The 24,991-nt window shown below is 42.1% G+C and overlaps 1 protein-coding gene across 5 annotated transcripts in view; it reads left to right on the forward strand.

Annotated features, from left to right (window-relative positions):
- ATAD2B (ATPase family AAA domain containing 2B) overlaps positions 1-24,991 on the forward strand; it is a 247,273-nt gene that overhangs the window by 172,769 nt on the left and 49,513 nt on the right. For all 5 annotated transcript variants that reach the window (XM_073625324.1, XM_073625326.1, XM_073625327.1 and 2 more), the window contains exons 23-24: positions 2,458-2,580; positions 13,041-13,178. In XM_073625324.1, the coding sequence (XP_073481425.1) occupies positions 2,458-2,580; positions 13,041-13,178 (261 nt within the window). The remainder of the gene's footprint in view (positions 1-2,457; positions 2,581-13,040; positions 13,179-24,991) is intronic.

Genomic DNA, 24,991 nt, shown 5'->3' on the forward strand with positions numbered 1-24,991 from the left:
AAGCTAAAAACTGCTCCATCTTCTAACACCTATACTATCTACCCTGTAAGAAGAAAGATGCTTATACTCGCCTGTTCTCAGGGCGGTCAAATTATATGATCGGCTCCCAGCGCCGATGTCAGGGGAGAAGGACAGCCGACAATAAATAGTAATCCTATAGGTGACGTTCCCACCCAGGCATTTCATCTGTTATTGGTACTCTCTCCTCCTTCCTGAGCCAGGCCGCTGGTGAGATCATGTGACCAGAGCGTTTTGAGAATTGTTGAGTATAAGCATCTTCCTTCTACAGGGTAGAGCAAGTGGGGTCACAACTGCCACCCGGCCCCATGCTGCAGGTGGCCCGCGCGGCACTCCTGTCACATTTGTCTACACTTGGATAGGATGGGCGGCATAGAGAAGAAGCGATCCCCTCCATTTCCTCTTAGCTCCTGCAGCCGCTGAAACTCCTGCTATTTGCTGCCCGTCCTGTCCAGCCAGGTGCTAAGTGTTTCCAGGAGACATAACATGAGCCACGATGCGATGTAAGGAGCAGTCAGCTAGGATCGGCAGTTCAGCCTCCCAGCTCCGCTCCAGGCGCTCCTCGCCCCTGGCTCCCGCTTCTGCCTCCAAGCTGTTCCTGCTGCTGGCTTAAGGTAAGAGAATTGCACCATACCCCGCAGCCGCTCCCGTCTGGTAACCTGCACATTCTATGCCATAGATGGAGACAAGCTGCTGTAGGCTGTTTTAATGAGCTGCTACTCTCGTTTGAGTGCAATTTAAATGTGAGTGTTTATTGATGACATAAATTGTTTTCATTTAAAGCAGTATTACGCTTATGGAGTCTTATTTACTTCTTATGATGGGCGGATTGGTGCATCCTATGGACTAACGAGAACACTGCTGGGGTGGGGAGGGTCCACTTATATTGTTCCTAAAGCGCTATCAGACCTGAATGTAATTAAAGGCTTGATTTTAAGGTGAGCTGCTATTTTGGACACTGGCTGGAGCACTGTGGTGAAGTACAACATTGGATGGTGTGGCTAAAGCTTCATTAAGGACTGAAATATTTGTTATTTATTGGGAAACTGATTTAAATAACGAAGAGTGTTTTAAAGATTTTTGGAGCAGTCACACTTTATTTGGATATGCTTGCAGCCCTGGAATCATGATTTCAAATCCCAGCACTTTTATCAACTGTATTAACTATTTATGTGTATAGCACGTTATGCATTTGAGTAGATTTTATTAACCATCAGTTTAATTTTTATACACATTTTATTTATTTTTGGGGACAATCACGTTTACAGCACTGGGAATTTGATCACAATACCCCACATTTTTATATGATATGAGATTATTACTTTGGTTTAACACTATATAAATGTTTATAGCACTGGGGATTTTGGTTACCAAAACATTATATGGTATATTTGGTTCTAATTGAAATGTGGTTTTGTTCACATTTAAGGGCCATAGCGCCACAGTAATTATAAAGAAATAAGAAAAGGTGTGTTAATGTGTGTGTCGGATTTGGTGGGGGAATGGTGGTGGCGGGGGGAGTGGCAAAGTGCACCTTTGTCTGTGTGGATAAAAAACATTACACCGGCCTTGTATCCAGGTTACTTGTTTCCTGCTGCCCCTTTATGCTCCCCAGTTGCCCCCCTTCCCCCGCAGCAATGCTAGCTTCCCCCCCTCCTGCTGGCTGCTGTGGGCTATGCTTTCAGGATGGAGAGCGGGGAAAGGGGCCCTATTGAGCAGGTCCACTGTCCTACTAAGTGACATTCACAGCCCTACTGACATCATTGGCGGAACTACCAGGGTTGCAAAGGTCACACTTGTGACTGGGCCCTGGTGTTCCACTACCGTGGGGGGCCAAGATGGCATGCAGAACATGTTAAAATAGGGGTCTCAAACTGGTGGCCCTCCAGCTGTGGCAGAACTACAAGTCCCATCATGCCTCTGCCTGTGAGAGTCATACTTGTAACTGTCAGCCTTGCAATGCCACATGGAGCTTGTAGTTTTGCAACAGCTGGAGAGCCGCCAGTTTGAAACACTTGTGTTAGAATCCACTGCAGAAACGTGATAAAGGGTCCTAGTATCAGTGGGAAGGGCTCTGGGCTTGGAGGGAAGGGCCCAGCACGGGGGGCCCTTTATGGTTTCTTGCAGCGGGGCCCTGAAGGTTTTAGTTACGCCTCTGTGCCGTTGACTTTGTGGGCTCCTGCAAATGACGTGTATTTGACCTGTAAAAGGTAAACCCAACGTGCTGATTTACTGTAGTGTGTTCTACAAAGGAATGTTATTATTATACAGGATTTATATAGCGTCAACTTTTTGCACAGCGCTTTACAACATGGGGGCAGGCAGTACCATTTTAATACAGGAGGGATCAGAGGGCCATACTCGTTAGAGCTTACAATCTAGAAGGGATATTATTTTCATTTTTGTCTGACAGGGGTTTCTCACTCCATTGTCTTACAGATAAAATCATCCGACACCGCGCCTGCACGCTGAAAGATACCGCACATGCCATCATTGCTGCTGAACTGGATCATGAATTCAACAAACTGTGTGAGGAGATTAAAGAATCCAGAACCAAGCGAGGTATGTGTTCCAACGTGCGTTCATGCCTGACCATTTTCAATTAAAACTCATATTAAACAGCAGAATGTCAAATGCAGATTATCCCTGGTGTTGTACACACCTGGATACACTTATCTCTTTCATTGAGGATGTTGTATTGACTTTCTTCAGATTCTGTTGTGACTCCTATAGGTGATATGTCATTTTTTGTCTCCATGCTACAAATCATGCAGTGAGCTATTGCTGCTTTTCATGATCTGTTGCTAAAGTCATTGTATGAATTTTTCTTGAAGTGCAAAAAAAAAAAGCTCTTAATCTTGCAGGAGCCATCATGTGCTCTCTTCATGTGTTATGTCAGGTAACCTGTTTAGTCCTCAAAAACAAATAAAAATTCCCAGCTTACTTACAAGCTAGCCTGCAACAAAACCAAATTGCCCCTAACAATTCACTTTAAAAACGAGGGGTTTATTTGCAAACAAGCGTAGGCTGCAGTGGCCATGTCAAGGCACCCCAGTGTATACACGGTCCTAACTCTATAATTTTGAGAGTCTCCCAGATTGGAGCACATACAGCGGGGAAAATAATTATTTGATCCCCTGCAGATTTTGTTTACCCACTTACAAAGAAATGAAGGGTCTATAATTGTTTTTATCATAGGTTTATTTTAAATGATAGAGACAAAATATCAACCAAAAATCCAGGAAAAAAAAAGAACCTAAAACAAATGCTGTAATTTAGGTTGAACCAAAATTCCTCCTGAGATGTGTGCGAACCTGGTCACCAACTACAAGAAACTTCTTACCTCTGTGTTTGCCAACAAGGGTTTCTCTACCAAGTACTAAGTCATGTTTTGCTTGGGGATCAAATATTTATTTTACTCGCTGAACTGCAACTCAATTTATAACGTGGATGTGTCATTTAAAGTACCCCCACCCCCCTTTTTTTTTTTCTTGTAAGTGGGCAAACTTACAAAATCTGCAGGGGATCAAATAATTTTCCCCACTGTATAACAATGGATAAATTAAGGGCAGGTTTGGCTGGAGGGAGACCACCCCTTTAAAGGTACAGGGACTCAAGGCACAACCTGCAAGGGCACAATGGCAGCTGAAGGTATCCAGTGTGTTGCCCTTCTGCAGTGTATCCGAAAAGTATTCACAGCGCTTCACTTTTTCCACATTTTGTTATGTTACAGCCTTATTCCAAAATGGATTAAATTCATTATTTTTCTCAAAATACTACAAACAATACCCCATAATAATGTGAAAGAAGTTTGTTTGAAATCTTCGCAAATTTATTAAAAATAAAAAAATGAAAAAAATCAGGTGTACGTAAGTAATCACGGCCCTTGCTCCATACTTTGTTGAAGCACCTTTAGCACCACTTACAGCCTCAAGTCTTATTGAGTATGATGCTACAAGCTTGGCACACCTATATTTGGGCAGTTTCTCCCATTCTTCTTTGCAGTACCTCTCAAGCTTACTCAGGTTGGATGGGGAGCGTTGGTGCACAGCCATTTTAAGATCTCTCCAGAGGTGTTCAAGTCTGGGCTTTGGCAAGGACCTTCACAGAGCTGTCCCGTAACCACTCCTTTGTTATCTTGGCTGTGTGCTTAGGTTCGTTGTCCTGTTGGAAGATGAACATTCACCCCAGTCTGAGGTCCAGAACTCTCTGGGGCAGGTTTTCATCAAGGATGTCTCTGCATATTGCTGAATTCATCTTTCTCTTAATCCTGACTAGTCTCCTATTTCCTGCCGCTGAAAAACATCTCCCACAGCATGATTCCTCCACCACCATGCTTCCCTGTAGAGATGATATTGGCCAGGTGATGAGCAGCACCTAATTTCCCCCAGACATGACTCTTGCCATTCAGGGCAAAGAGTTCAGTCTTTGTTTCATCAGACCAGAGAATTTTTATTCGTGGTCTGAGTCCATCGGATGCCTTTTGGCAAACTCCAGGCTGACTGTAAACATAGTTGATAAGGCTGAATAAAGACAACAGTCCATCCAGTTCAACCTGTGTGTGTGTAGAACAATAATTACCCATATCCCCTTAAATTTGTTTTTGTTAAGATGCACGTCCAAAAGTCTTTTAAAATTGTCCATACTTCCTGCCAACACCACCGATTGTGGAAGAGAGTTCCACATCCTTACTGCCCTGACAGTGAAAAACCCCCTACGCAGCTTAAGGTTAAACTGCTTCTCTTACATTCTCATCGTGTGGCCCCGTGTCCTCTTACAATCCCTGGGACTGAAAAGTTTCATACTCACGCTGAGATCACCGTTGCGATCGATATTTGTATATCGTGATCATATCTCCTCTCCAGCGTCGCTTCTCCAGGGAGTATAAATTTAGCGCTTCTAGTCGTTCCTCATAATTGAGGTCCTCGAGTCCCCATATTAATTATGTTGCCCTTCTCTGGACTCTCTCCAGCTCCAGCAAACCCTTTCTGAGAATGGGTGGCCAGGACTGAACGGAATACTCCAGATGCGGCCGAAGCAGAGTTTTATAAAGTGGCAGAATAATCATCTTATCTCTGGAGTAATTTCCCTTTTTAATGCATGCTAATACTCTGCTGGCTTTGGTAGCCGCAGCTTGACATTGTATGCTATTGCTCAGTCTGTCTTCAACTAGGAAGTTCAAACCCCCCCCCCCCCCAGGCTTGGCACACATACATTTCATTACAAACAAACAAAAAAAAACAAGCCTCAAAAAAACTTAACCTAAGTGCCAAAATTGGCACTGAAACTAAACAACTTGCTCCATTATCTATGGAGGATATTTGTATGTTGTAGGTTATCGGCTATTAAGGTTAATTTTGACCCTTGTTCTGGTAAGCTGGAAATCACAGTTCCCTGGAGTTAGTTTTCAATGTTAAACTTCATTTGCCATGTAGTAGCCCACTCCATGAATTCAGGTTCTCTTGTAATGTTTCTATATCCTGCTGTGTTATTGCTCTGCATATCTTTGTGTTGTCAGCAAACACTGAGATCGAGCTATTTATCCCATCCTCTATAACATTTATAAATAAATTAAACAGAATTGGTCCCAGAATAGAGCCCTGGGGTACCCCGCTAACCACTCTAGACCATTCTGAGTATGTTATTTATCACAACCCTTTCAACATGCCCCTGTAGAAAGTTTACTATACCCTATGGTCTATGCCTACAGACCTCAGCTTGTAGAGTAAGCGTTTGTATCAAATGCTTTTGCAAAATCCAGATATACTTCATCCACCGGCCTTTTTTTGTCACTTCCTTGTAGAAGGGATGTGCCTTTTACTGAGTAGTGACTTATATCTGACCACTCTACCATACAAGCCTGGTTGGTGGAGTGCTGCAGAGATGGTTGTTCTTCTGGAAGGTTCTCCTCTCTCCAGAGAAAAACACTGGAGCTCTGTCAGAGTGACCATAGGGTTCTTGATCACCTCCCTGACTAAGGCCCTTCTCCCCGGTTCATTCAGTTTGGCCGGGTGGACTGCTGTAGAAAGAGTCATGGTGGTTCTAAACTTCTTCCATTTACAGATGATGGAGGCCATTGTGCTCATTGGGACCTTTAATGCTGCAGCAATTTTTCTGTACCCTTCCCCAGATCTGTTGCCTCGATACAATCCTGTCTCGGAGGTTTATAGACAATTCCTTGGACTTCATGGCTTGGTTTGTGCTCTGACATGCACTGTTAACTGTGGGACCCTATATAAACAGGTGTGTGTCTTTCCAAATCATGTCAAATAAACTGAAAATTTACCACAGGTGGACACCAAGTTGTAGAAACATCTAAAGGATGATCAGTGAAACACAGGATTGTTTGTAGAATCTTGAGGAAAATGAATTTAATCCATTTTGGCTGTAATATAACAAAATGGAAAAAGTGAAGCGCTGTGAATACTTTCCAGATGCACTCTATGCACTCGCTGCTAAGCCTAGTTATAGCTTAGGCTGGCTGCAATTTGTTTGTACAGCCTGTTTAGTCCTGCCAGTTCTTATCTACTAAGTTGTTTGTCCTTCTGCTGTGGTGAGTAGCCTATGGGAGGGGTTTGAGTAGTTTACTAAAGGGGAACTGGGCAGGTGTGGCCCCATTCAGACCACCCTTAATATAGTTTTTTTTTTAATCTTGAATTATACCCAAATCTTAATGATCCCATGCTAGAGGGCATTCTTTAGTTTATCAAGTGAATAATCAGCCTTGAAACGGCACACCAAATTCTTCCAGAGCTATGATCTCTGCACTGATAACTGCTGATCTGAGCTTTTTCTAACTCATTGCAACTAGTCCTCTTTAAACTTGCGTTTTTACAGTTTAGGTATGGAAATAAATCAAAGAACCTGTGTTGAATTACACATCAAATTTGCTTTTGCTTTAGAAGAAGTTTCATTCTAAAGACCTATATCATCCTCATCATTTTCTTTGTGTTGTCTTTTTTTTTTTATATAAAATTCCCACAATCTCCTGAAGCCAGATTGAGCAGCACTTTCAAAGTGTTTGTGTGGAAATGCAAACTTCATGCCTTCAAATTTGTTCTGTGCATCTTCTATCCCTTAGATATACATATCTCTACATGTAAAGCTTCTTGTAACCTGCCAGGGTAGGGCTTTGTATAATTTATTTCTGTATGATCCCAGGCGCATATAATTAGACTCCAGAGTGAGACTCTCATGTAACTGGAAATTCTCAGTATGCAGAATCTCAGGATTAGGTGTTCCAGAACACTATATATAGTAGTATATTTTGTTTTTTTGTGAGCATGGTAAACCAAAACTTAGGCAGCTAGGCTGTGTGAACAGCTTGCATTTCTTAAAATAGAAAAACAAATTTAGGTTTACTATAGTATGCCCTTTAACCACTTCAGCCCCGGAAGATTTTACACCCTTCCTGACCAGAGCACTTTTTACTATTTGGCACTGCGTCGCTTTAACTAACAATTGCGCGGTCATCCGACGCTGTACTCAAACAAAATTTGCGTCTTTTTTTCTTACAAATCGAGTAGAGCTTTCTTTTGGTGGTATTTTGAAAAAACAATATTTTTTACTTTTTGCTATAATAAATATCCCCAATTTTTTTTTAAAAAACAAATTTCTTCATCAGTTTAGGCCAATATATAGTCTACATATTTTTGGTAAAAAAAATCACAATAAGCGTGTAAGCTTGTATTGATTGGTTTGTGCAAAAGCTATAGCTTATGCAAACTATTGGAAAGATGTATGGTTCTTTTATAATTTTTTTTTTTTTTTTAACTAGTAATGGCGATCTGCGATTTTTAGCGGTACTGCGACACACAGATCGGAGACTTGACACTTTTTTGGGACCATTGGCATTTATACAGTGATCAGTGCTATAAAAATGCTCTGATTACTGTGTAAATGTCACTGGCAGGGAAGGGGTTAACACTAGGGGGCGATCAAGGGGTTAATTGTGTGTTCCTTCAGTGTGTTCGAACTGTAAGGGGATAGGATTGACTAGGAAAGGAGACATATCATTTTTCCTACTTAGTAAGAACAAATGATGTTTCTCCTCTCCTCTGACAGCACAGGGATTTGTGTGTCTACACACACAAATCCACGCACTGGCGCTTGTGCACGCGATCACGCGTGGCCGGCGGCGATTGTGTCTGCCGGCCACGCGCTTCAGGTCCCACGCCGTGTAGCGGGCACGCATGCCCTCTGGTGGCCGTAAAAAGGGTAGGGATTTCGCCCAGGAGAGCCATTCTGCTGCAGTATATCAGCGTGACATTGTCGGGAACCGGTTAAGTGTATCAAAATCCAAAAACAAAAATGTCAAATACTGCAGCATACCTGTCCTTTTTAGATGTGGTGGTTGCATTTGTATTCTGTTTTCAGGAGCATTTGCCCAAATTTTTTTTTACCTGCTATTCTTGTGAATAACAACGTTTCTGTACATGGGTGTTTATGGGCGCTCTTCCTTTTTTGTGTCTGTGAAGGAAACCATGGTTGTCACCCATGTTTGCCTTTTTGTTCATCTCACTACATGAAGGTTGATGGGATTAGTAGTAGTTAAAAAAAAAAAAATAGGATTAGCTACTACGCCCACCTTTATCTCTCAAGCCTCTCAACCACTTTTACTCCAACAACTGGTATACCAAGCTAGATTACCTAAATTTACCTCTGAACATTGTGAGCAAACTAACTCCCCAAACACGGCTCTGGAAATCCAACTGGCCATTAAATGCTTAGTTAACCATACAACTCCTGGACCAGATGGTTATCCTGCTGATTTTTACAAGCTCCTATCTGTGAAAAATATCTTGTGGATCTTTATAATTCAATTTTTTACCATAATAAGCCTAATCCAATGTAATTAGACATACACAACCTTAATTTTAAAACCAAGAGAAAAATCCTGAATTAGTTGATTCTTACCAATCCATATCATTACTCAGTACGGACTGTAAATTATTAGCTAAAAATCATAGCAGATCATATCCACCAAACCCACATCCCCACATTGTTTACCCCTCACCAGTTGGGCTTCCTTTGCAATAAACATTATACTATAATCATCAGAACTGCAATTGCAGCTACAGTCCAGGCTAAACATCTCTCGTCTTCCTCCCTTGTTTCTTTTGAGCCTTGATGCTGAGAAGGCGTTTGATAAAATTGACAAGTCACTCCTGAACCATTCTTTGTACTAGGGCTTTTGGACACATCATTGCTTCCTTCATACAATATATGTATCATTATCCCTGTACCAAACTAATTGTCAATAACCAACTTTCTTCTTTAATATCAATGTCCCAAGGCAACAGGCAAGGAAGCCCCCTTTCTCCCATTCTTAACCTCGCACTACAGTCCCTTCTCCGCCTTCTAGGTTTCCGAACTATATTCCAAGGTATAACAATATGCCATAAAACTATTAAAGTCACTGCTTTTGGGGACGACCTTCTCCTATACATTTTCCACCCAAAATCCTCCCTTCCCAGTATAATGTCTCTCATTAAATCATTTGGTCTAAATGGGCAAAAGCGCTCTATTCGACTATTAATCTTTGCCCTTTTTTTGGTGTAAGAAAAAGAATTTCCTACCTTGGAGTAGCCATACCCATCCTATATCTATAGGATGTTCCAAGAATTCACGTGGGGCAGCAGGAGCGCAATAATCTATGTACCTTCCAACAACCTCCGTGTAATAGAGTTCTCAATTTTCCTGATCCTAGTATAACTTGGCATTTTTAACTAGATACATAAGGGATTGGATTCATGGCACATTGATGTATACGGCCACTGAACTTGACCAAAACATGATGCTTCTGAACAACCTATTATATGTTCTTCATACTTCTATAAAGAGCTCCTTCCCACCGAGGTGTCAGCAAATCCCCTCTTATACTTTACATGGCATAAAATACACACACATTGCATGCTCAATAGCCATGCATTTTTCTCCCCTTGTGGAACACCTCTGATCTCCTGGAGTCCTGTGGACTTCCTACCCTTAAACAGTGGCACCATGTAGGTGTTCGTTTTATAAAATCTTTGGTGGATGTTAAGCAACCTCTCCGCTCTAATATAGCACTAGAGAAGTTTACATACTTAAATACTAACCCGATTTTTTTCCTAAAACTGAAAGGCCTACATGGTCTCTACTATTTAGAAATTTTCTCGAAAGGACTGGTAAATTCATTGGACACGCTTTTTTTTTTTTTAAGGCTTTCGAAATCCAAATAATAAAAAAAAAAGCTTATCTCCACCTTATACAAATTTTTCCAACAGCCACTGGACTATACTTCCACTATACCTGGTCTTACAAATTGGATCAAGAATTTCCCCCAACTTCAAGTTGACACATTTTTAAAATCATTGTTTATCTAGGATAACAATCAAAGTTGCAGTATACCCGAGATGATGCTTCAGCTTTTCCATCATTATGCCAGTCGCCATTGTCTGAGAGCCTTGATTGGATGCGGATCAGACTTTTTTGGTCATGCCCCTTTGACAGATGCCAGCCCGGCCCATATGTACCTGCCAGCCCGTCTGTCAGACCATTTTACATAAGTGGATCTACCCAGAACCCCCCCCCAATTCTTTATAGACAAACTTATGCTTTCAACATGGCATGGGTGAAGGCCTCCCTCCATAAGGAGTCACGGCTTCAAAAGCATTTTAATATCTGGGAATCTTTCATTCCAACCTTGCCTACAGATACCCAACATTCGATAGTACAATGTTTTCAGTATACTCAATGGTTTCAAACCAATCTGTTAATGATCCTCCAATTGATATCTTACCCTACCCTGTTAAAGCGTATTTTTTACGCTTTAACAGTTAAGGCCTCCCCTCTTCCCATCATCTGCTAGTTGTTAAACCGACCGCCATCTGTCTTTTTGGTAATGTCCATCCTTCAGTGCAGCACTCATCAGAGGGTATTTTACTTGCTACAAATATTCCTGGCCTAAAAAATGACAACCAATGAAGCCACCACATTTAACACCAATACCCTAATAACTGAGGAGTTAGTTGTACTTTAAGTCCCTTGTTAACAAAATATTTGTTCAAAATATATTGTGGTCATTTTTGTGATTAGAGTGGATATTCAAAAATCACAAAAATAACTATTTTTGTCATTGCTAACCTGCTGTTGAACAGTTAATTTCCCTGTCGTGCTCTCTTGTGTAGGTAAGGTAGTAGAGGGGTCAGAAGGAATGGCAGTACTTGGAATACCCTGATCTGCTTTTTTTTTTTTTTTTTTTTTTCAAATACAAATTTAGGGCCATTCACAAAATCACAATACCAACAGTTCTTGTGGTTTAATGGGAAGGTAGATGTAATAGGTGAGCACTAGTATGAATATACTAGGGCCATTAAAGTGAAACTCAAGTTTTACTTTATTTTATTTTTTTTTTTCTTGACCTCCCTAAATCCTGTGTGTGTGTATATATATATATATATATCTCAAAAAAAAAAAACTTAAAATATTACTAAAGTCATTTCAGGGTTATGACCTCTGTATTTTTTAATGCTGTGTCTCAAAGTGATTGTAGGGATATGTTATTTTTTATTATTATTTTAAAATAACAAACACATACCTCCACTGTGCAGCTCATTTTGCACAGAGTGGCCCCGAAACCTGCTCTTCTGGGGTCCCCTGGCAGCTCTTGCGGCTGCTCCTTGCATCAGATAACCCCCTCGGAGAAGAGCTTCCCCGAGGGGGTTACCTTGTCCAGCATTTGGTGTCCATAGCCGCCGAATACATGACTCCGACCCGGCGTCCGTGTCATTTACTTTGATTGACAGCAGCAGGAGCCAATGGCTGCGCTGCTATCTATCCAATCAAGAGCCGAGAACCCCGGGCAGAGAGACCGCGGGTCAAATTTAAGGGCTAAGGTAAGTGAAACATGGGGGGGGGGGGGGGGTTGCGGTCACTGCCAGGTGTTTTGTTTTTTTTTGCATAGCATGCATGAAGTTGAAAAAACACGAAGGTTTACAACCCCTTTAAGGGAGATTCACTCTTTGTGTCTTGATTGCCAACTTCACTGGGAAATAACAAAAGTAAAAGTAATTCCAAAATTTTGAGTTGTCACTAGCACAGGAATAGTGGGTAATGTTCCAATTGGAGACACTTGTTTCTGTGACAACTGTCACATTGGGAAGATATCCTCTTGCTTCCTCCTGTTGAGTCTACAGGTCAGGAAGTAAAGGGAAATCTCCCTAGGGACAAATATGGCAAAAAAAAACACAGCAGTTTAGACTTCCACTGTATTTAAAAAGGGAAAAGGGGTGGGAGGGGTTTGCTTTATATATACTTTAACCCGTCTTCTTGACAGCCCTCTTTAGGGATGAGCGGCAGTTGGTATCATTCATCCAGTTTCCTGTGAGCCCGGCTTGTCATTGACACCCCCTGAGAATGAGTTGCTATGAAGCCTGGGCTCCACAGTACTCCAGGACTGAGTGGTGTTCACATGTCATTACAGTAAACTGCTCAAACTAGGAAGGATGCCAATCACTTCCTAAATCTTTTGCCAAAGAAGGATCTGCAAATAAATCAGACCGGCTAGTAGGCTTCAGGAAAAATTACTGAAAAAAATGGACTGGAAAAATGTAAAAAAAATAAAATAATAATAATCTGGGGCTAGGCTTATTTGCAGTTGTGGGTGGAGTTCTGCTTTAAGGCAGGTAGACTGTGCTGTCAGTAGGTGTTAATGTTTTATTATTTATTTTTAAGCTGCATTGTATTGCTAAAGGAATGATATTTCTTATGGAAACCTTATTTTCTGATTAAAATGGTTGACTAAAATTTGTGTGGTTGACAATCTTTCATCCTATTTCATTTTATGGAATTCCCATTAAAAATTGGCATATGGCAGTTCTGATGTGGATGTGCAAATCTGGGGTATCTTAATTGATTTTGAACTCCTGAAATTCTTGCTGACTCAAAAGGAAACGCCACAGTTCAAAACACAGCCGAAAAATATATTTTGCCGGTGTCACCCAGGACTGATTTAAAATTTCCCTCTTATCTTCTATGTGCAGGTTTGTCAGTGACTTCAGAGCAAGTAAATCCTCAAAGTTCCGTGGCCCGGAAGGCAGATACTGGGGGAGAGGAAGCATTGCGGAGCAAGCACAGGATGGCACTGGATGTCGGGAACCACTCTGGAACAAAATGTGCTTGTAAGTGTCTTTGTAATTTGGAGTGCCTTGCGAAGAGACTGGAACACCGAGACATTCATTCCATAGTGGGCCGGTAAACTTAATCAAGCAGAAAGTGCAGTAACCCATAGCAAGTATTCTGCAGTTATTTTTCTGCCAATTTTAAACTGTGTATTGCTATGGGTAGTTAAACTTTGCAAAGCATTGTTGCTCCGGCAGAACCTCTTTAAATAAGCTTAAATGTGCATGTACAAGAACCTGCATTTTCACTCTTGGGCCTCATGCACACGGACGTATTACAGCATAAGCCAGTGTGAGGGCTGTGTATACCTGCACAGGGAAGCCAGGATATTTCGTGCATCCCTGTGCAGGCAGTTCCATTCGTGTCAGTTGGGAAGCAGCGCCTGCATGGAAAGAGCCACTGCTCCCTTATTTGATAAGCTGTGTGAGTGCATGGCCCCAAATGCAGAGTCTCTCTGTACAATTGATTCGATCACCAGGAATGATAGTGGGGGTAAATTCCAGACTTTTTTGGGTTGCCCCAAATGGGGAATACTCCTTCCTCTTCCTTCCTTCCTTCCTGTAAGACGGGAAAAGGCAGATCCAAAACTTTGCATCTAAATTGTACATATGATTACATAAACAGATAAGGCACATATGTAATTCAAACATAAGGTCAGTGTTTAAGGAATTTACACGTCGATCATTACTGATAATTCCAAAATATATGATAAGCCTATATTTTCACGTGGATATTTATAGACATCAGCCCTATAAAAGGGATTATAGAACTACCCTTTCCCCATTTTTTGTACTAAGTAATAGTGAGACAAAGTTAAGAAGGAAAATAACAGCGAGGAAGAAAAGTGGGGGGGCTGAGGGGATAGGGAGAGGAGGCAAGCAGAGGGGTTTTGGACGCTAAAATAATGCAATGGGTTTATCAGTGTCTCTCAACTCGTGTCCTCAAGACACCCCTACAGGTCATGTTTTCAGGATCTCCATTGATTTGCACAGGTGATTTGATCAGTTTTACTGCCTTAGTAATTACCACAGCCATTTCGTCTGAGGGAAATCCTGAAAACATGACCCGTTGGGGTGTCTTGAGGACTGGAGTTGAGAAACACTGGTTTATCATAATGACTGTATGAAGGTGGTAACGTCCTTTGGGCCAGTTATGGGCCCATCAGGGCTTCCCCTTTGTCAGCAAAGATGAACATATTCCATAAAAAAAATATTCTATAGTCTCCAGATCTTGGAGTACTTTTCCTGTTTATATTGTGCCATTAATATCAAATCTTCCTTTTTGTTGATTTCTTTCACTTTTTGAAGGCAACAACTGATGGGGGAATGTGGGTTTTTCCAATTCAAGGGTATACAGGATTTGGCAGCATTTATCAGGTGATGTAATATGGACTTTTTATCGATTTTCTCTGGGATGGATGACATGTGCAATAAGAAAAAAGCTGGGTCGTCAGGGATATCAAAATCTGTGAATTCCTGAGTAATCCTCCGCACCTCTCTCCAAAAGTGTTTAATTTTTGGGCAAGACCAGAAAATGTGGAGAAGTGTTCACTTTCCCTCCTGGCACCTCAAGCAGTGATCTGTGGTGGTAGGGTAGAATTTTCGCTAAAAGGAATGGCATACGGTACCACCTCGTTAGAATTTTTTTTTATTGATTTCCTGGGTTTTTGTGCAAATGGACGATTTAAGAGAAAACTTCCTAAAATTTAGTTTTTCCTTTATCGTAAAAGTGCACCATAGATCTGTTTCCCAGTGCTTCAGATGGGTTAGATCTGGTTGTTCAGTAGGAGAGATCAGTAAGTTTTAGAAAGGAACCCTCGGTAGGGTTCCTTCCTCAGAGCAGTATTCTTTAAAAGTGGTCAAATTGTGACTAAAAGGGTCTAGGGTTTGCTAGGGAAAGTAGACTGCAACTGCAGAGCGGTCTAGAAGGTAAGGCGAAAGGGGCCTGTATCTGCCATTAAGGATGCAATGGAAATTGGTGACGACCAGTTTAAAGCAAGTTCCGGAATTTCCGATCTTGTAAGCCTGGCAGAAATTGGGGGTTCCCCAATACTGGGAATAGGGAAGAATCTTGTGTGGATAGAGAGGCTTGTAAGAAAAGTTGCAAACAGATACGTAAGGTGGATGCTATCAAGGGGTGCCGTTTTTCAACACTTGGTGCATGTGGCAGGTCACGATGGCACCAAGGGGCTCCCCGCAGTGGAATATCTGTTTGAGCTTGCTCGATTTGTGCCCAAAGTTTGTATAGTGACAGTGCCAATCAATCAATCTACCGAGAAGGTTAGCTTGATAGTATTTCATCACATTCTGCAAGGCCCCCGTACATTTTGGGTAGTGATAGTTGGCGACAGGGAATACGAGGGCGTTTATGTGCCCAGATAAACTTGAGAAAAAGGGAATGGACTCCTTTAAAGAAAAAAGGGGGTATCTCAATCGGTAGAGCTTGAAAGAGGTAAAGATATTTCGGTAGAATGCACATCTTAGAAGGTTACACCTACCAAACCACTAATGCAAACCCTGATGCCAAGTCTCTAGTAGGGAGAGGGTTTTGGTCAGTGTGGAGGGGGGGGGGGGGGGGGTTAATCTCTTCTCCATAGATTCTGGTAATACTATAATGCAAACAAACACAAGAGCTTTTCCTTAACTAGTATCTCAAATATTAATTATTGTTTGAGAACATTGTATTCACAAGCAGATCTGTAGTATAGGCTTTTCAGAACAGGTATTCCCTCTAGGTAAGTCCCCTGGAGGCAGGCTCTCCTATACTCTAACCAAGGGCAACCAAAATTCAGACATGGCTACAGCGCCCTCTTTTCCTTTAGCCATTCAACTGGTGAAGAAGGTTCCACCTACAAAACGGGTGTGGGAGAACAGAGCGCTGTAGCAGTGTCTGGATTGGTTGCCTTTGGTTACAGAATAGGAGACCCAGCCTTCAGCAGACTTACCTAGAAGGAATAGCTGTTCTGATAAGCCTCTATTACAGGTCTGCTTTTGAGTACAACGATGTTCTTATACAATAATTAATATTTGCGATACTATTCAAGGAAAAGCATTTGTGTGTGTTTGCATTATAGTATCATCACAATTTATGGAGAACGGGTTAACGTTGCTCATCACAGAAGAACACTGGAAGGAGTGTGGTGTATGTAGAGATCCAGTCTTGATATGAAGGTTTGGAGGAATGAAAGGACTCTAAACTCTGTGAGTAAAGCTAAGCAGCAGTGGACTGAGCTTCCCTGCCTATGTGAACTGACGGAAACCTTGTTTGCTGTATTCCCTCAGAGGATAAATTATGGGTGACAATGCAATATCTGCTGTCATCACAAAAAAGACCTTGTAACACCAGTTTGCTCCTCACAAGAGTTTTTCAGGTCATTGAGCTGATTTGGAGATCTGTCAATGTATGGTGCTATATGTTCTCAATGTACAGAGGATATGTATGTTTTTTTAGTATATGTATGTTGATTGAAATGTCAGTTTGTGTTACTGATCAATTGAGGGATTGTATGGTTGGAGTCCGCACAGGGTGAGGTGTGTTATTAGCAGCCCTCTTACTAAAGCTGGGTTCACATATATGGGGCTGCGGTTTGCAGTCCGGAGTCCAGTGCATTTTTGTCCAACGGTTCAGGTGCTGTTCAGGTGTGTATTTTTGTGTGAATTCTCACATGGACCGGACCTGAAAACACACAGGACCCCTTTCAAGACTGCGTCACGGCCGCCCCCCAGATATGTGAACCAGCTCCATTGAGAGCCGGTCATATTCACATGTTATGCTAATTGGATGCGGTTTAAAAATGCATCCAATTCTCAAATATGTGAACCCAGCCTAAGCGCAGTGGTAAGGCAGTTGTTTCTTCTTTTCTTTTTGTAAGGAGATTTCTCATAATGAGAAACAGATGGCATAAAAAAGTCAGCATTTTTTTATCTCCCCTACTTTATTCACAATGAAAAGCATTTTTTCTTTACATACAGAATTCTTGAAGTTTTGTATTTTTATTCCTACAATTTACAATTTATTTCTTCCTACAATCTGCCTGCACAACGCATATCAGACTAATGGGGAAGGGGGTACTGCATGGAGATGGTCAGGCCTATCATGTTTTCAGTTGAAGGGAGATGGAAGGAGAAATGAATAGGCAGCGTACTGGTGCAGGGAGGTCCTCACTGGTGTGTTCAGAGAGATTTTGGGTCTGTGTTGACAGGCTTTTGTTTTCCTCAAAACAGCTTCTCTCCCCAAATATATACAATTGACATTGCATGCAGGAATGATCTCGGAAGCATCTCAGATTGATGTCTTAATTCAATGACAGGTGCATATATTTGCATTTGCCCATTAACACAGGCCCAGAAGGTGACACCGGATGCTGCAAGACCACCACAGGAAATAGTATGGTTGTCTGCCTGGCTAGACAGGGTCATGTGAGTCACAAAAGGGGACTGGACAGCATGAGAAATATCTAAATGGTAACACACACCTGAAAGCTGAATAAAGAGCTGAAATACATGTGTTTTCAGCATTTGTACTGCTGTGTTCCAACTTTGGGATTAATTACAGTCTGGTGTGTGTACATAGTATCTGACACAAAACGTATAGATAGCCTTTTTTAATAATTATATTTTATACCTACAGTTTAACTGCAAAAATCAGCAGAATGATGCAAGATAAGAGAGGCTGCTGTACACAAGTGGTGCTGAAGCCCTTAGGGTTTCTCCAGAGCCTGCCATCTCTCGTGGTGCTTTAGAGGAGATGACAGCTGGTGCCCTCCATGTTTGTTCAGTATACATGAGCATGACCTGCCAGGATGTCTATTTGAACAGAACCCTGTAGAAGGTTGCCAAGTGTAAAATGACACAGCACGCACCACATGGAACTTTATAGAGCTTGATATGAAAGCCTGTGCACTGGCCTGATGGAACCGGAGCTGTGAGGCTGTGCGTATTTAGGAAACAGCTGACATGAATCTCAATGTAGCACACAAGTTCCTGCTACAAAGCAAAGCTCATTTCTTGCAAGCTGCTTTTCCTGTTCTCTTAAATATTGAATAAAAGGGCAGCGAGTGACTGAAAGAACAATATAGTTCTGTTTCTTACTCATTGCAACTCTTGTATTTCTCTGTAACAAGGGCATCAGCTGCAATCCTTAATTAGGAGAATCATTTTTATTATGTATTATTTATAAAGCACTGTTGTGAACATGATAAAGCTTTACTTTTTAGGAAGCTGGGAGGCACATCAACAGCCAGGCTGTGCTAATGGTTCTGCGCACATTAATAGGTGCCATTATGTGTACACTGCCGGTAGAGGGTGCTCTACACCTATTCCAGTTCATTCTTGGAGCTATTTTCAGAGTGGGTGCAGGAATCTACGCAGATCCGTTCCAAGACTTTAGGGTAGCTCTGAATGTGTTCTATTAAAATTCCTTACGTGGTGCTAAAGGCAATTCTTTGCATTAAAGGGATTGTAGAGTCAGAAGGTTTTTTAGCTTATTGCATTCTATGCTTTAAGCTAAAAAGCCTTCTGTGTGCAGCGGCCCCCCTAACACTTACCTGAGGTCCCTCTCTGTCCAGCGTTGTCCACGAGTGTCTCAGCCGTCAGAGACTCTCCTTCCTGGCTGAGACACAGCAATAGCGCCATTGGCTCCTGCTGCTGTCAGCTAGCCAATTAGCAGAGTAGGTGGGGTCGGGGCATTGCTCCGTGTCTGAATGGACACAGAGAGCTGTGACTCTGCACGGTTGCCCCCATAGCAAGCTGCTTGCTGTGGGGGCGCTCAGCAGGAGGGAGGGGCCAGGTTTTACAGAAGAGGGAATGGCGAAGAGGAGGATCTGGGCTGCTCTGTGCAAATCCAGTGCACAGAGAAGGCAAGTACAACACGTTTGTTATTTTTATAGGAAAAAAAATTAGACTTTACAATCACTTTAAGGTAAAAAAAACATCCCAATGTCTGTGCCTCGTCGGAGCTCTGTCAGCCTGCTGTTCAAAATCCTTTGGGTGGCTATAGGGCTGCCTATCTGGTAGACCTGAAGGGAGAGCAAACTGCAGGCTAATAATGCTGCTAATTATGAGGCAGCGGCTTAGAATTGTCTGCCTGCAACAGGAAATCTGTTACTTGCAAGATCTTCAGGTAAGAAACTGTGAAACATGTTAAGAAAATCTAGTTTGCTTAAAGATTAAAGCTGGATACACACTATACAACTTTTGTTGTTCAATTTCCTTCTTTCCTTTAGATTTACCTTCAACTATGTAGTGCAAGGGCCTGCCTGATTGCATACAAATTGAAAGTGGTTAGGTTTGACCTCATATATGGTTTTGGTAAATCTAAAAGAAAAAATCTAAAGAAAATTGTATAGTGTATATCCAGCTTTACTTCCGGCATGGCATTTTTTTACTTGGTTACATTGGTCCAGTTTGCACCAGTGTAATTATGCATATACATTACCTGTGGGATCCCTCTAGAAGCTGGAAATCACTGTATTAGACACCGCTACTCCAGTGATCACCTTTCCAGGCCCTATGCTGAGCTGCTGCCCTGCGAACACACGGGGTCAGCTGCTCTGCATGGGCACCATTCAGAGAATTCTTAGCATTTTCTGAATGAGTACAAAGCATTCTCTTCATGGACGAGGTAGAGAGTGGGATGTCGCCCTCCCACCTTTCCACCTTGTCCAATCAGAACATTTTGCATTAATTGAGAAAATAGAAAGCATTCCTGAATGGTGGCTCCGCAAAGCAGTTGACCTCTTGTGTTCGCAGGGCAGCAGCTCAGCATGGGGCCTGGAAAGTTTGTGGAGCTCACTGTAGCAGCGGTGTCTATTTATTTCAGGTACTTATATAGCGCCGTCAATTTACACAGCGCTTTACATGTACATTGTACTGTACATTCACAACAGTCCCTGCACTCAAGGAGCTTACAATCTAAGGCCTACTACAATGATTTCCAGCTTCTGGAGGGATGCCGCAGGTTTGGTATATGCAATGATGTAAAAAAAAAAAAACACATACCTGGAATTAATTCTTAAAGGCAAAGTTCACCTTTTATAAAAAAAAAAAAATTAACGCACATCTTTTTTTGCAAGAAAAAAAAGTGCATTTATAAATTTGTTTTATTTACTTTACTCTGCAACCTGTAAGGCCTTTCACCTGCGGATCAGCCAGGTTCCTGCAGACTCTCAGTACCCTGTCTGCCCGTACCTTTGATGCAGGCAGTTAAATGGCAGGAAGAATCAATGGACTACAAGAGTGCTCCCCAGCGCCCTCACAGTTCACTGATAATCTACAAGCTGTTGGCCGGTAGTTGTAGTTCATTCATTCACAGAACTGTATGAACGAATCAAGTGGCCGCTAGGACCGAGACCCCCCCCCCCCGGCAGCGGTTGTCATAGGGAGGTGAGGTGGAGGAGAGGAGGCAGAAGCTGGAATATGTTAAGTATTCTACCTTAAACACAGGTGGAGCATGTGTAACATATTCCAAAGGTGAACTTTATACTTTAAGACAACAGTGTGCACAGACACTTTGCAACAGATTCACAAGAAACAATCTGCTTAAAGTGGAACTTCAGTCATTGTTTCATCTTTCCATCTATTAAATCTTCCTTTTTTTCTAAAATCCAGCTCCCCAAAGTTTTCTTTGGTTATGAAGACCAGGCCTCACCTCCATCCGTGGCTGTAGTTTGCAGATCACTTCAGAAACTTTCTAGTAGACAGAGGACAGACACACAGGACGGACCAGCCAGTATGACCCAGGAAAGCGTTTACCAGCTGTCCTCATTAGCACACCTTCACACATCAACTAAGTTTTCACAGCACCCCCGGCATTCCTCCATGTGTGAATTTGCCTGACTTTCCCAGCGTCCCTTTGGACGGGCTCAGGGTGCATGCTAAATTCCCTGGGGCCATATGCAGCCCACGGGGCATCCTTGATGTAGTGCAAGTACCTGCCTGATTGGATACAGAGTGATTGGATTGATGGTATCTCCTATTATATCGTTTTCATTAATCTAAAGAAGATTGTAAAGAGATTGTATAGTGTATGACCACATTTATATACTTAAAATTACCTAGTTGCACTTTTAGTGTCAATTGTTAATGGCTCACCAAACACAGAAGAAAACACACATTTTGCCACATGAGAAAACAAGTGACAAATGGAGTAACAAATTTACAAAAATGCCCTATGAGCTACTTTGCCAGGTGGAGCGCAGCCCATTGAAATCAACTGGCTGTGCCCTATGTGTGTCACTGGAAAAACGAGCCAAAAAACATGCCCTCCCACAACTCTAGGTGTGAATGGGACCTGAAAGTGAAATTGGTGCATTTACAGAAGAACAATAAGGCTCCATCCACATCTGTGTTTCAAAACGCATTGCAAACTGCACAGAAAACTGCACATCGTGTTTGTGTTGTCATCACATGTTAAAGGCTCCCCAAGTGTGGCAAACACACTGAAAACTGCAGTAACGCACCATGCACCACTCCAGAAATAGTTCTGGCACTTCTCTGGGGTGATTGTTGCGCATAGGGCAGTCTATTCAAGTGAATGGGCTGCCATATGCGTGATGAGTGAAAACACTCCAAAACACACAACTAACGCATGCGGAAATGTGAGTTTTTGTTAGGTGGAGATGTGAATGAGGCCTCATGACTGAGTGTCTCCGTCCTATGTACTTGTATAAAGATGCCATACACTATGCAATCTGATTGTACAATCTCTACAATTTCCTTTAGATTTACTAGAACTATAGAACAGATGACACACCTGAACAATCCATTCAATTTGTAGCAAAATCAGGCAGGCCCTGTGATGTAATCTGAAAATCCATTCAAAGATACAACAAGACTGACCAGATTCTAAATATCATGATAATTAGGCAAGTGAAAGAAAAGTACACTGGGAGGGCTGGGCCAGGAATGGCATTGGAAGACGCCTCTATTATTATGAAAAGTGAGATTCTGCCCAAAAAGGTGAACTTATTCTTTCACTTTGGATAGCAATATATTTTTTTTCTGCCAGTAAATACAGCCCACTTCCTGTTTCTTGATAAAAAGCCTAGGCTTATGACATCGTGCACAGCTCTCTTTCTCCTGTGAGAGTTTGCCAGGAAGGGGGGGGGGTGTGAGTCACAAGAGGGCCAATGAGAGCTGCAGAGCTGGGGGTGTGCCTCTGTGTAAATCCAGGAAGTGAATAGGCAGCAACTTCAGCTGCACACAGTTAAAATGGATGCAGCCAGACTCAGTGGAGGGAGATTTCTACAGCAAATTTGGCAAGTACAGAATCACAGTATATATAAAATATGCAAAGTGGTTGGAGGGAAGCTTCAGAATGGCAAAGATGAACTGCAATTTCTCTTTAACAAAACTCTATTCAATGAGCCATAATGACATACATACTGAAAAATAGATTTTGGATTTAAATACCCTTTAACTTTTGTAATAGGTTTCTTTTTTTTCTCATCTTTGCTGGCTTCTTTCAAGTTTGTTCAAATTCCATCTGCAATTGACAACAATTTGATTTTTTTATTTGCATACTGTAAGGTTAATTAGGGGGAAAATACTTATGTACCACTCCGGCTACAGTGCTGTCAGTAAAGAAAAAGGGTAAAGAGGACAGTTGGGAGCGAAGAGCAAATACAGCTTGGAGTGGCCCAGCTATTAAAGCCAGTATGTAATGTTTTAAAAACGGTTTAAATATATTTTCATGTTCATGAAAGTTTAAGTGTGCATCGTTTAGCCTACAGCTTGAAAAGCATAACTATATTTGGCAGTGCAGCATTGCCGCTGGGGCATATCTGCAGCATATCCCACGGTGCAATGCGAGATCTCATGGCCCTATTGAGAGGAGCCATTTATTTAAAGGGGTTGTAAAGGTGAAAGTTTTTTCACCTTAATGCAGCCCCCCCGTTTTACTTACCTGACCCCTCAAAAGTCCTGCGCTCGCCTCCGACATCCTCTTCGCCACTCAGCCTGGCAGTTGATACAGTTGTACAGTTGTTACAGTGGATGGATTGAAAGCAGCGCAGCCATTGGCTCGCACTGCTGTCAATCACATCCAATGACGCAGCGCGCCGAGGGGCGAGTAATACAGTGAGCGGCTATGGCTGTATCACGGGAGCGTGCCCGCAAGCACTCAACACCATGCAAGGGAGCTCGCATGAAGATATTGAGTCCTTGCGGGGGAGAGCTGAGACAGCCGCCGAGGGACCCCAGAAGACCAAATTCGGGGCCACTGTGTGCAAAACAAGCTGCACAGTGGAGGTAAGTATAACATGTTTGTTATTAAAAAAAAATATATATCTTTAGTGATCCTTTAGCCCGGGTTCACACCTATGCGAATTAGATGCGGCTTACACCGCATCTAATTCGCAGGACATTTTAAAATACATTCATATGAATGCATCTGGTTCACATATGTGCGTTGCATTCGCACTGCGCATTGCACAAAAAACGTGTGCGTTTTCTGAGCATTGCGGTGCGAATTACGAGCCCCTTATCTTCTATGGGAACGCATCTGCTTCGCAGATGAATTGCGTTCTGAACATGGATTTTCTCCTTCTCCTCAATACACCTTCCCCTCTCCCTGCTCACTGATCCTGAGCTAAAACGCAGTGATTCCTTTGAACAGGAGATTTTTATCTCCCCAGTGAAACCTGAGCTTTAATTCTCACCGCACATGTGTGAAACCAGGCTTAAGGGCAAGCTTCCATTCCAGATCTTGTGTGTGTGTTTTGGGCCTTTATTTATTTCTTCCCAAGGTCTTCTCCACATCATCATGCAATGTTAACTAGAACTGGATACCCGGTGGCAGGTTTGTATTAAGTTATGAGTAGGATGTAGTGAAGATGGGTGATGCAAATAAGATGCTATTATTACAAGGTAGTAGGTACAAGTGGTAATTGTTTTTGTGCTTTATGGTTTCAATTACTCATCTATTCTAAAACAAACTCACATTTATGAACTGTGATTCCTATACACTTTTTTGTCTTATGTAACGATCAGATGGGAATGTTGGGAGGGAGGTAGCTACTAGCTGGTGTAAAGTGCAGATGTCTAGCGGTACCTGCACATACCTGCAGCAGCTTTTACTGCTTCCTCTACACCTGGGTGCCTGGCTGTTCTGATTGGACAAGTTCCTGGCCCTTCTGAAAGCAATGTAGCTGGACTTCCACCTCCTGCATATTCCTATTGGCCAGTGAGGCTTCATAGCGCATCAGTAGGAAAGCGTGTGTCTGGGGGTGACAGGTAAGCTACAACACTACCTGGAATTGTCAGATTTGCCTGTTCAGAAGTGCCTGGCATTTGGACCTAAGGGGGCAATAGATGCAGGTAAGCCGTCTCCACTTCATGAATGGTAGATTTTTTTTTTTTTTTAAACTAGTAGGACCACTCGCACATTTTCTGCACTGCACTATGCATATGTTTTGGTGCCATTCATTTTCTAGCATTGTGCGTTATGTGCTAGTGCTTGACAAAATGGCGAATGTTTGATGTTTTTTTTAGGCCTCCTTTTAAAGTTTTTTTCACCAGGAAAAACTTGTTTTTGTTTGTTTTTTTTCCCCCGAGAATGACAATGTATGCATGTACTTCAGAAGTTTAGTCCACTAAAGCTTTAAAGACCAGTCGTTGTTCCATATAACAGACTTCCAATCTAATTTTCTAGTTCACGTCACACTTTTCTCAGTTTTACCAACAGATGGCGATCTTGCTTTATTATATTGTGTGTCCGCAGAGTATACTCTTGTCTATTTTCCTTGCTTCGCTATTGTGCCTTTAGCTTTAATCATAGAAACATCTGTGAATTAGAACCTGTATCTTATATTTAC

The sequence above is a fragment of the Aquarana catesbeiana genome, linkage group LG04 (genome assembly GCF_042186555.1).
Source record: "Aquarana catesbeiana isolate 2022-GZ linkage group LG04, ASM4218655v1, whole genome shotgun sequence".
Classification (NCBI taxonomy): Eukaryota; Metazoa; Chordata; class Amphibia; order Anura; family Ranidae; genus Aquarana; species Aquarana catesbeiana.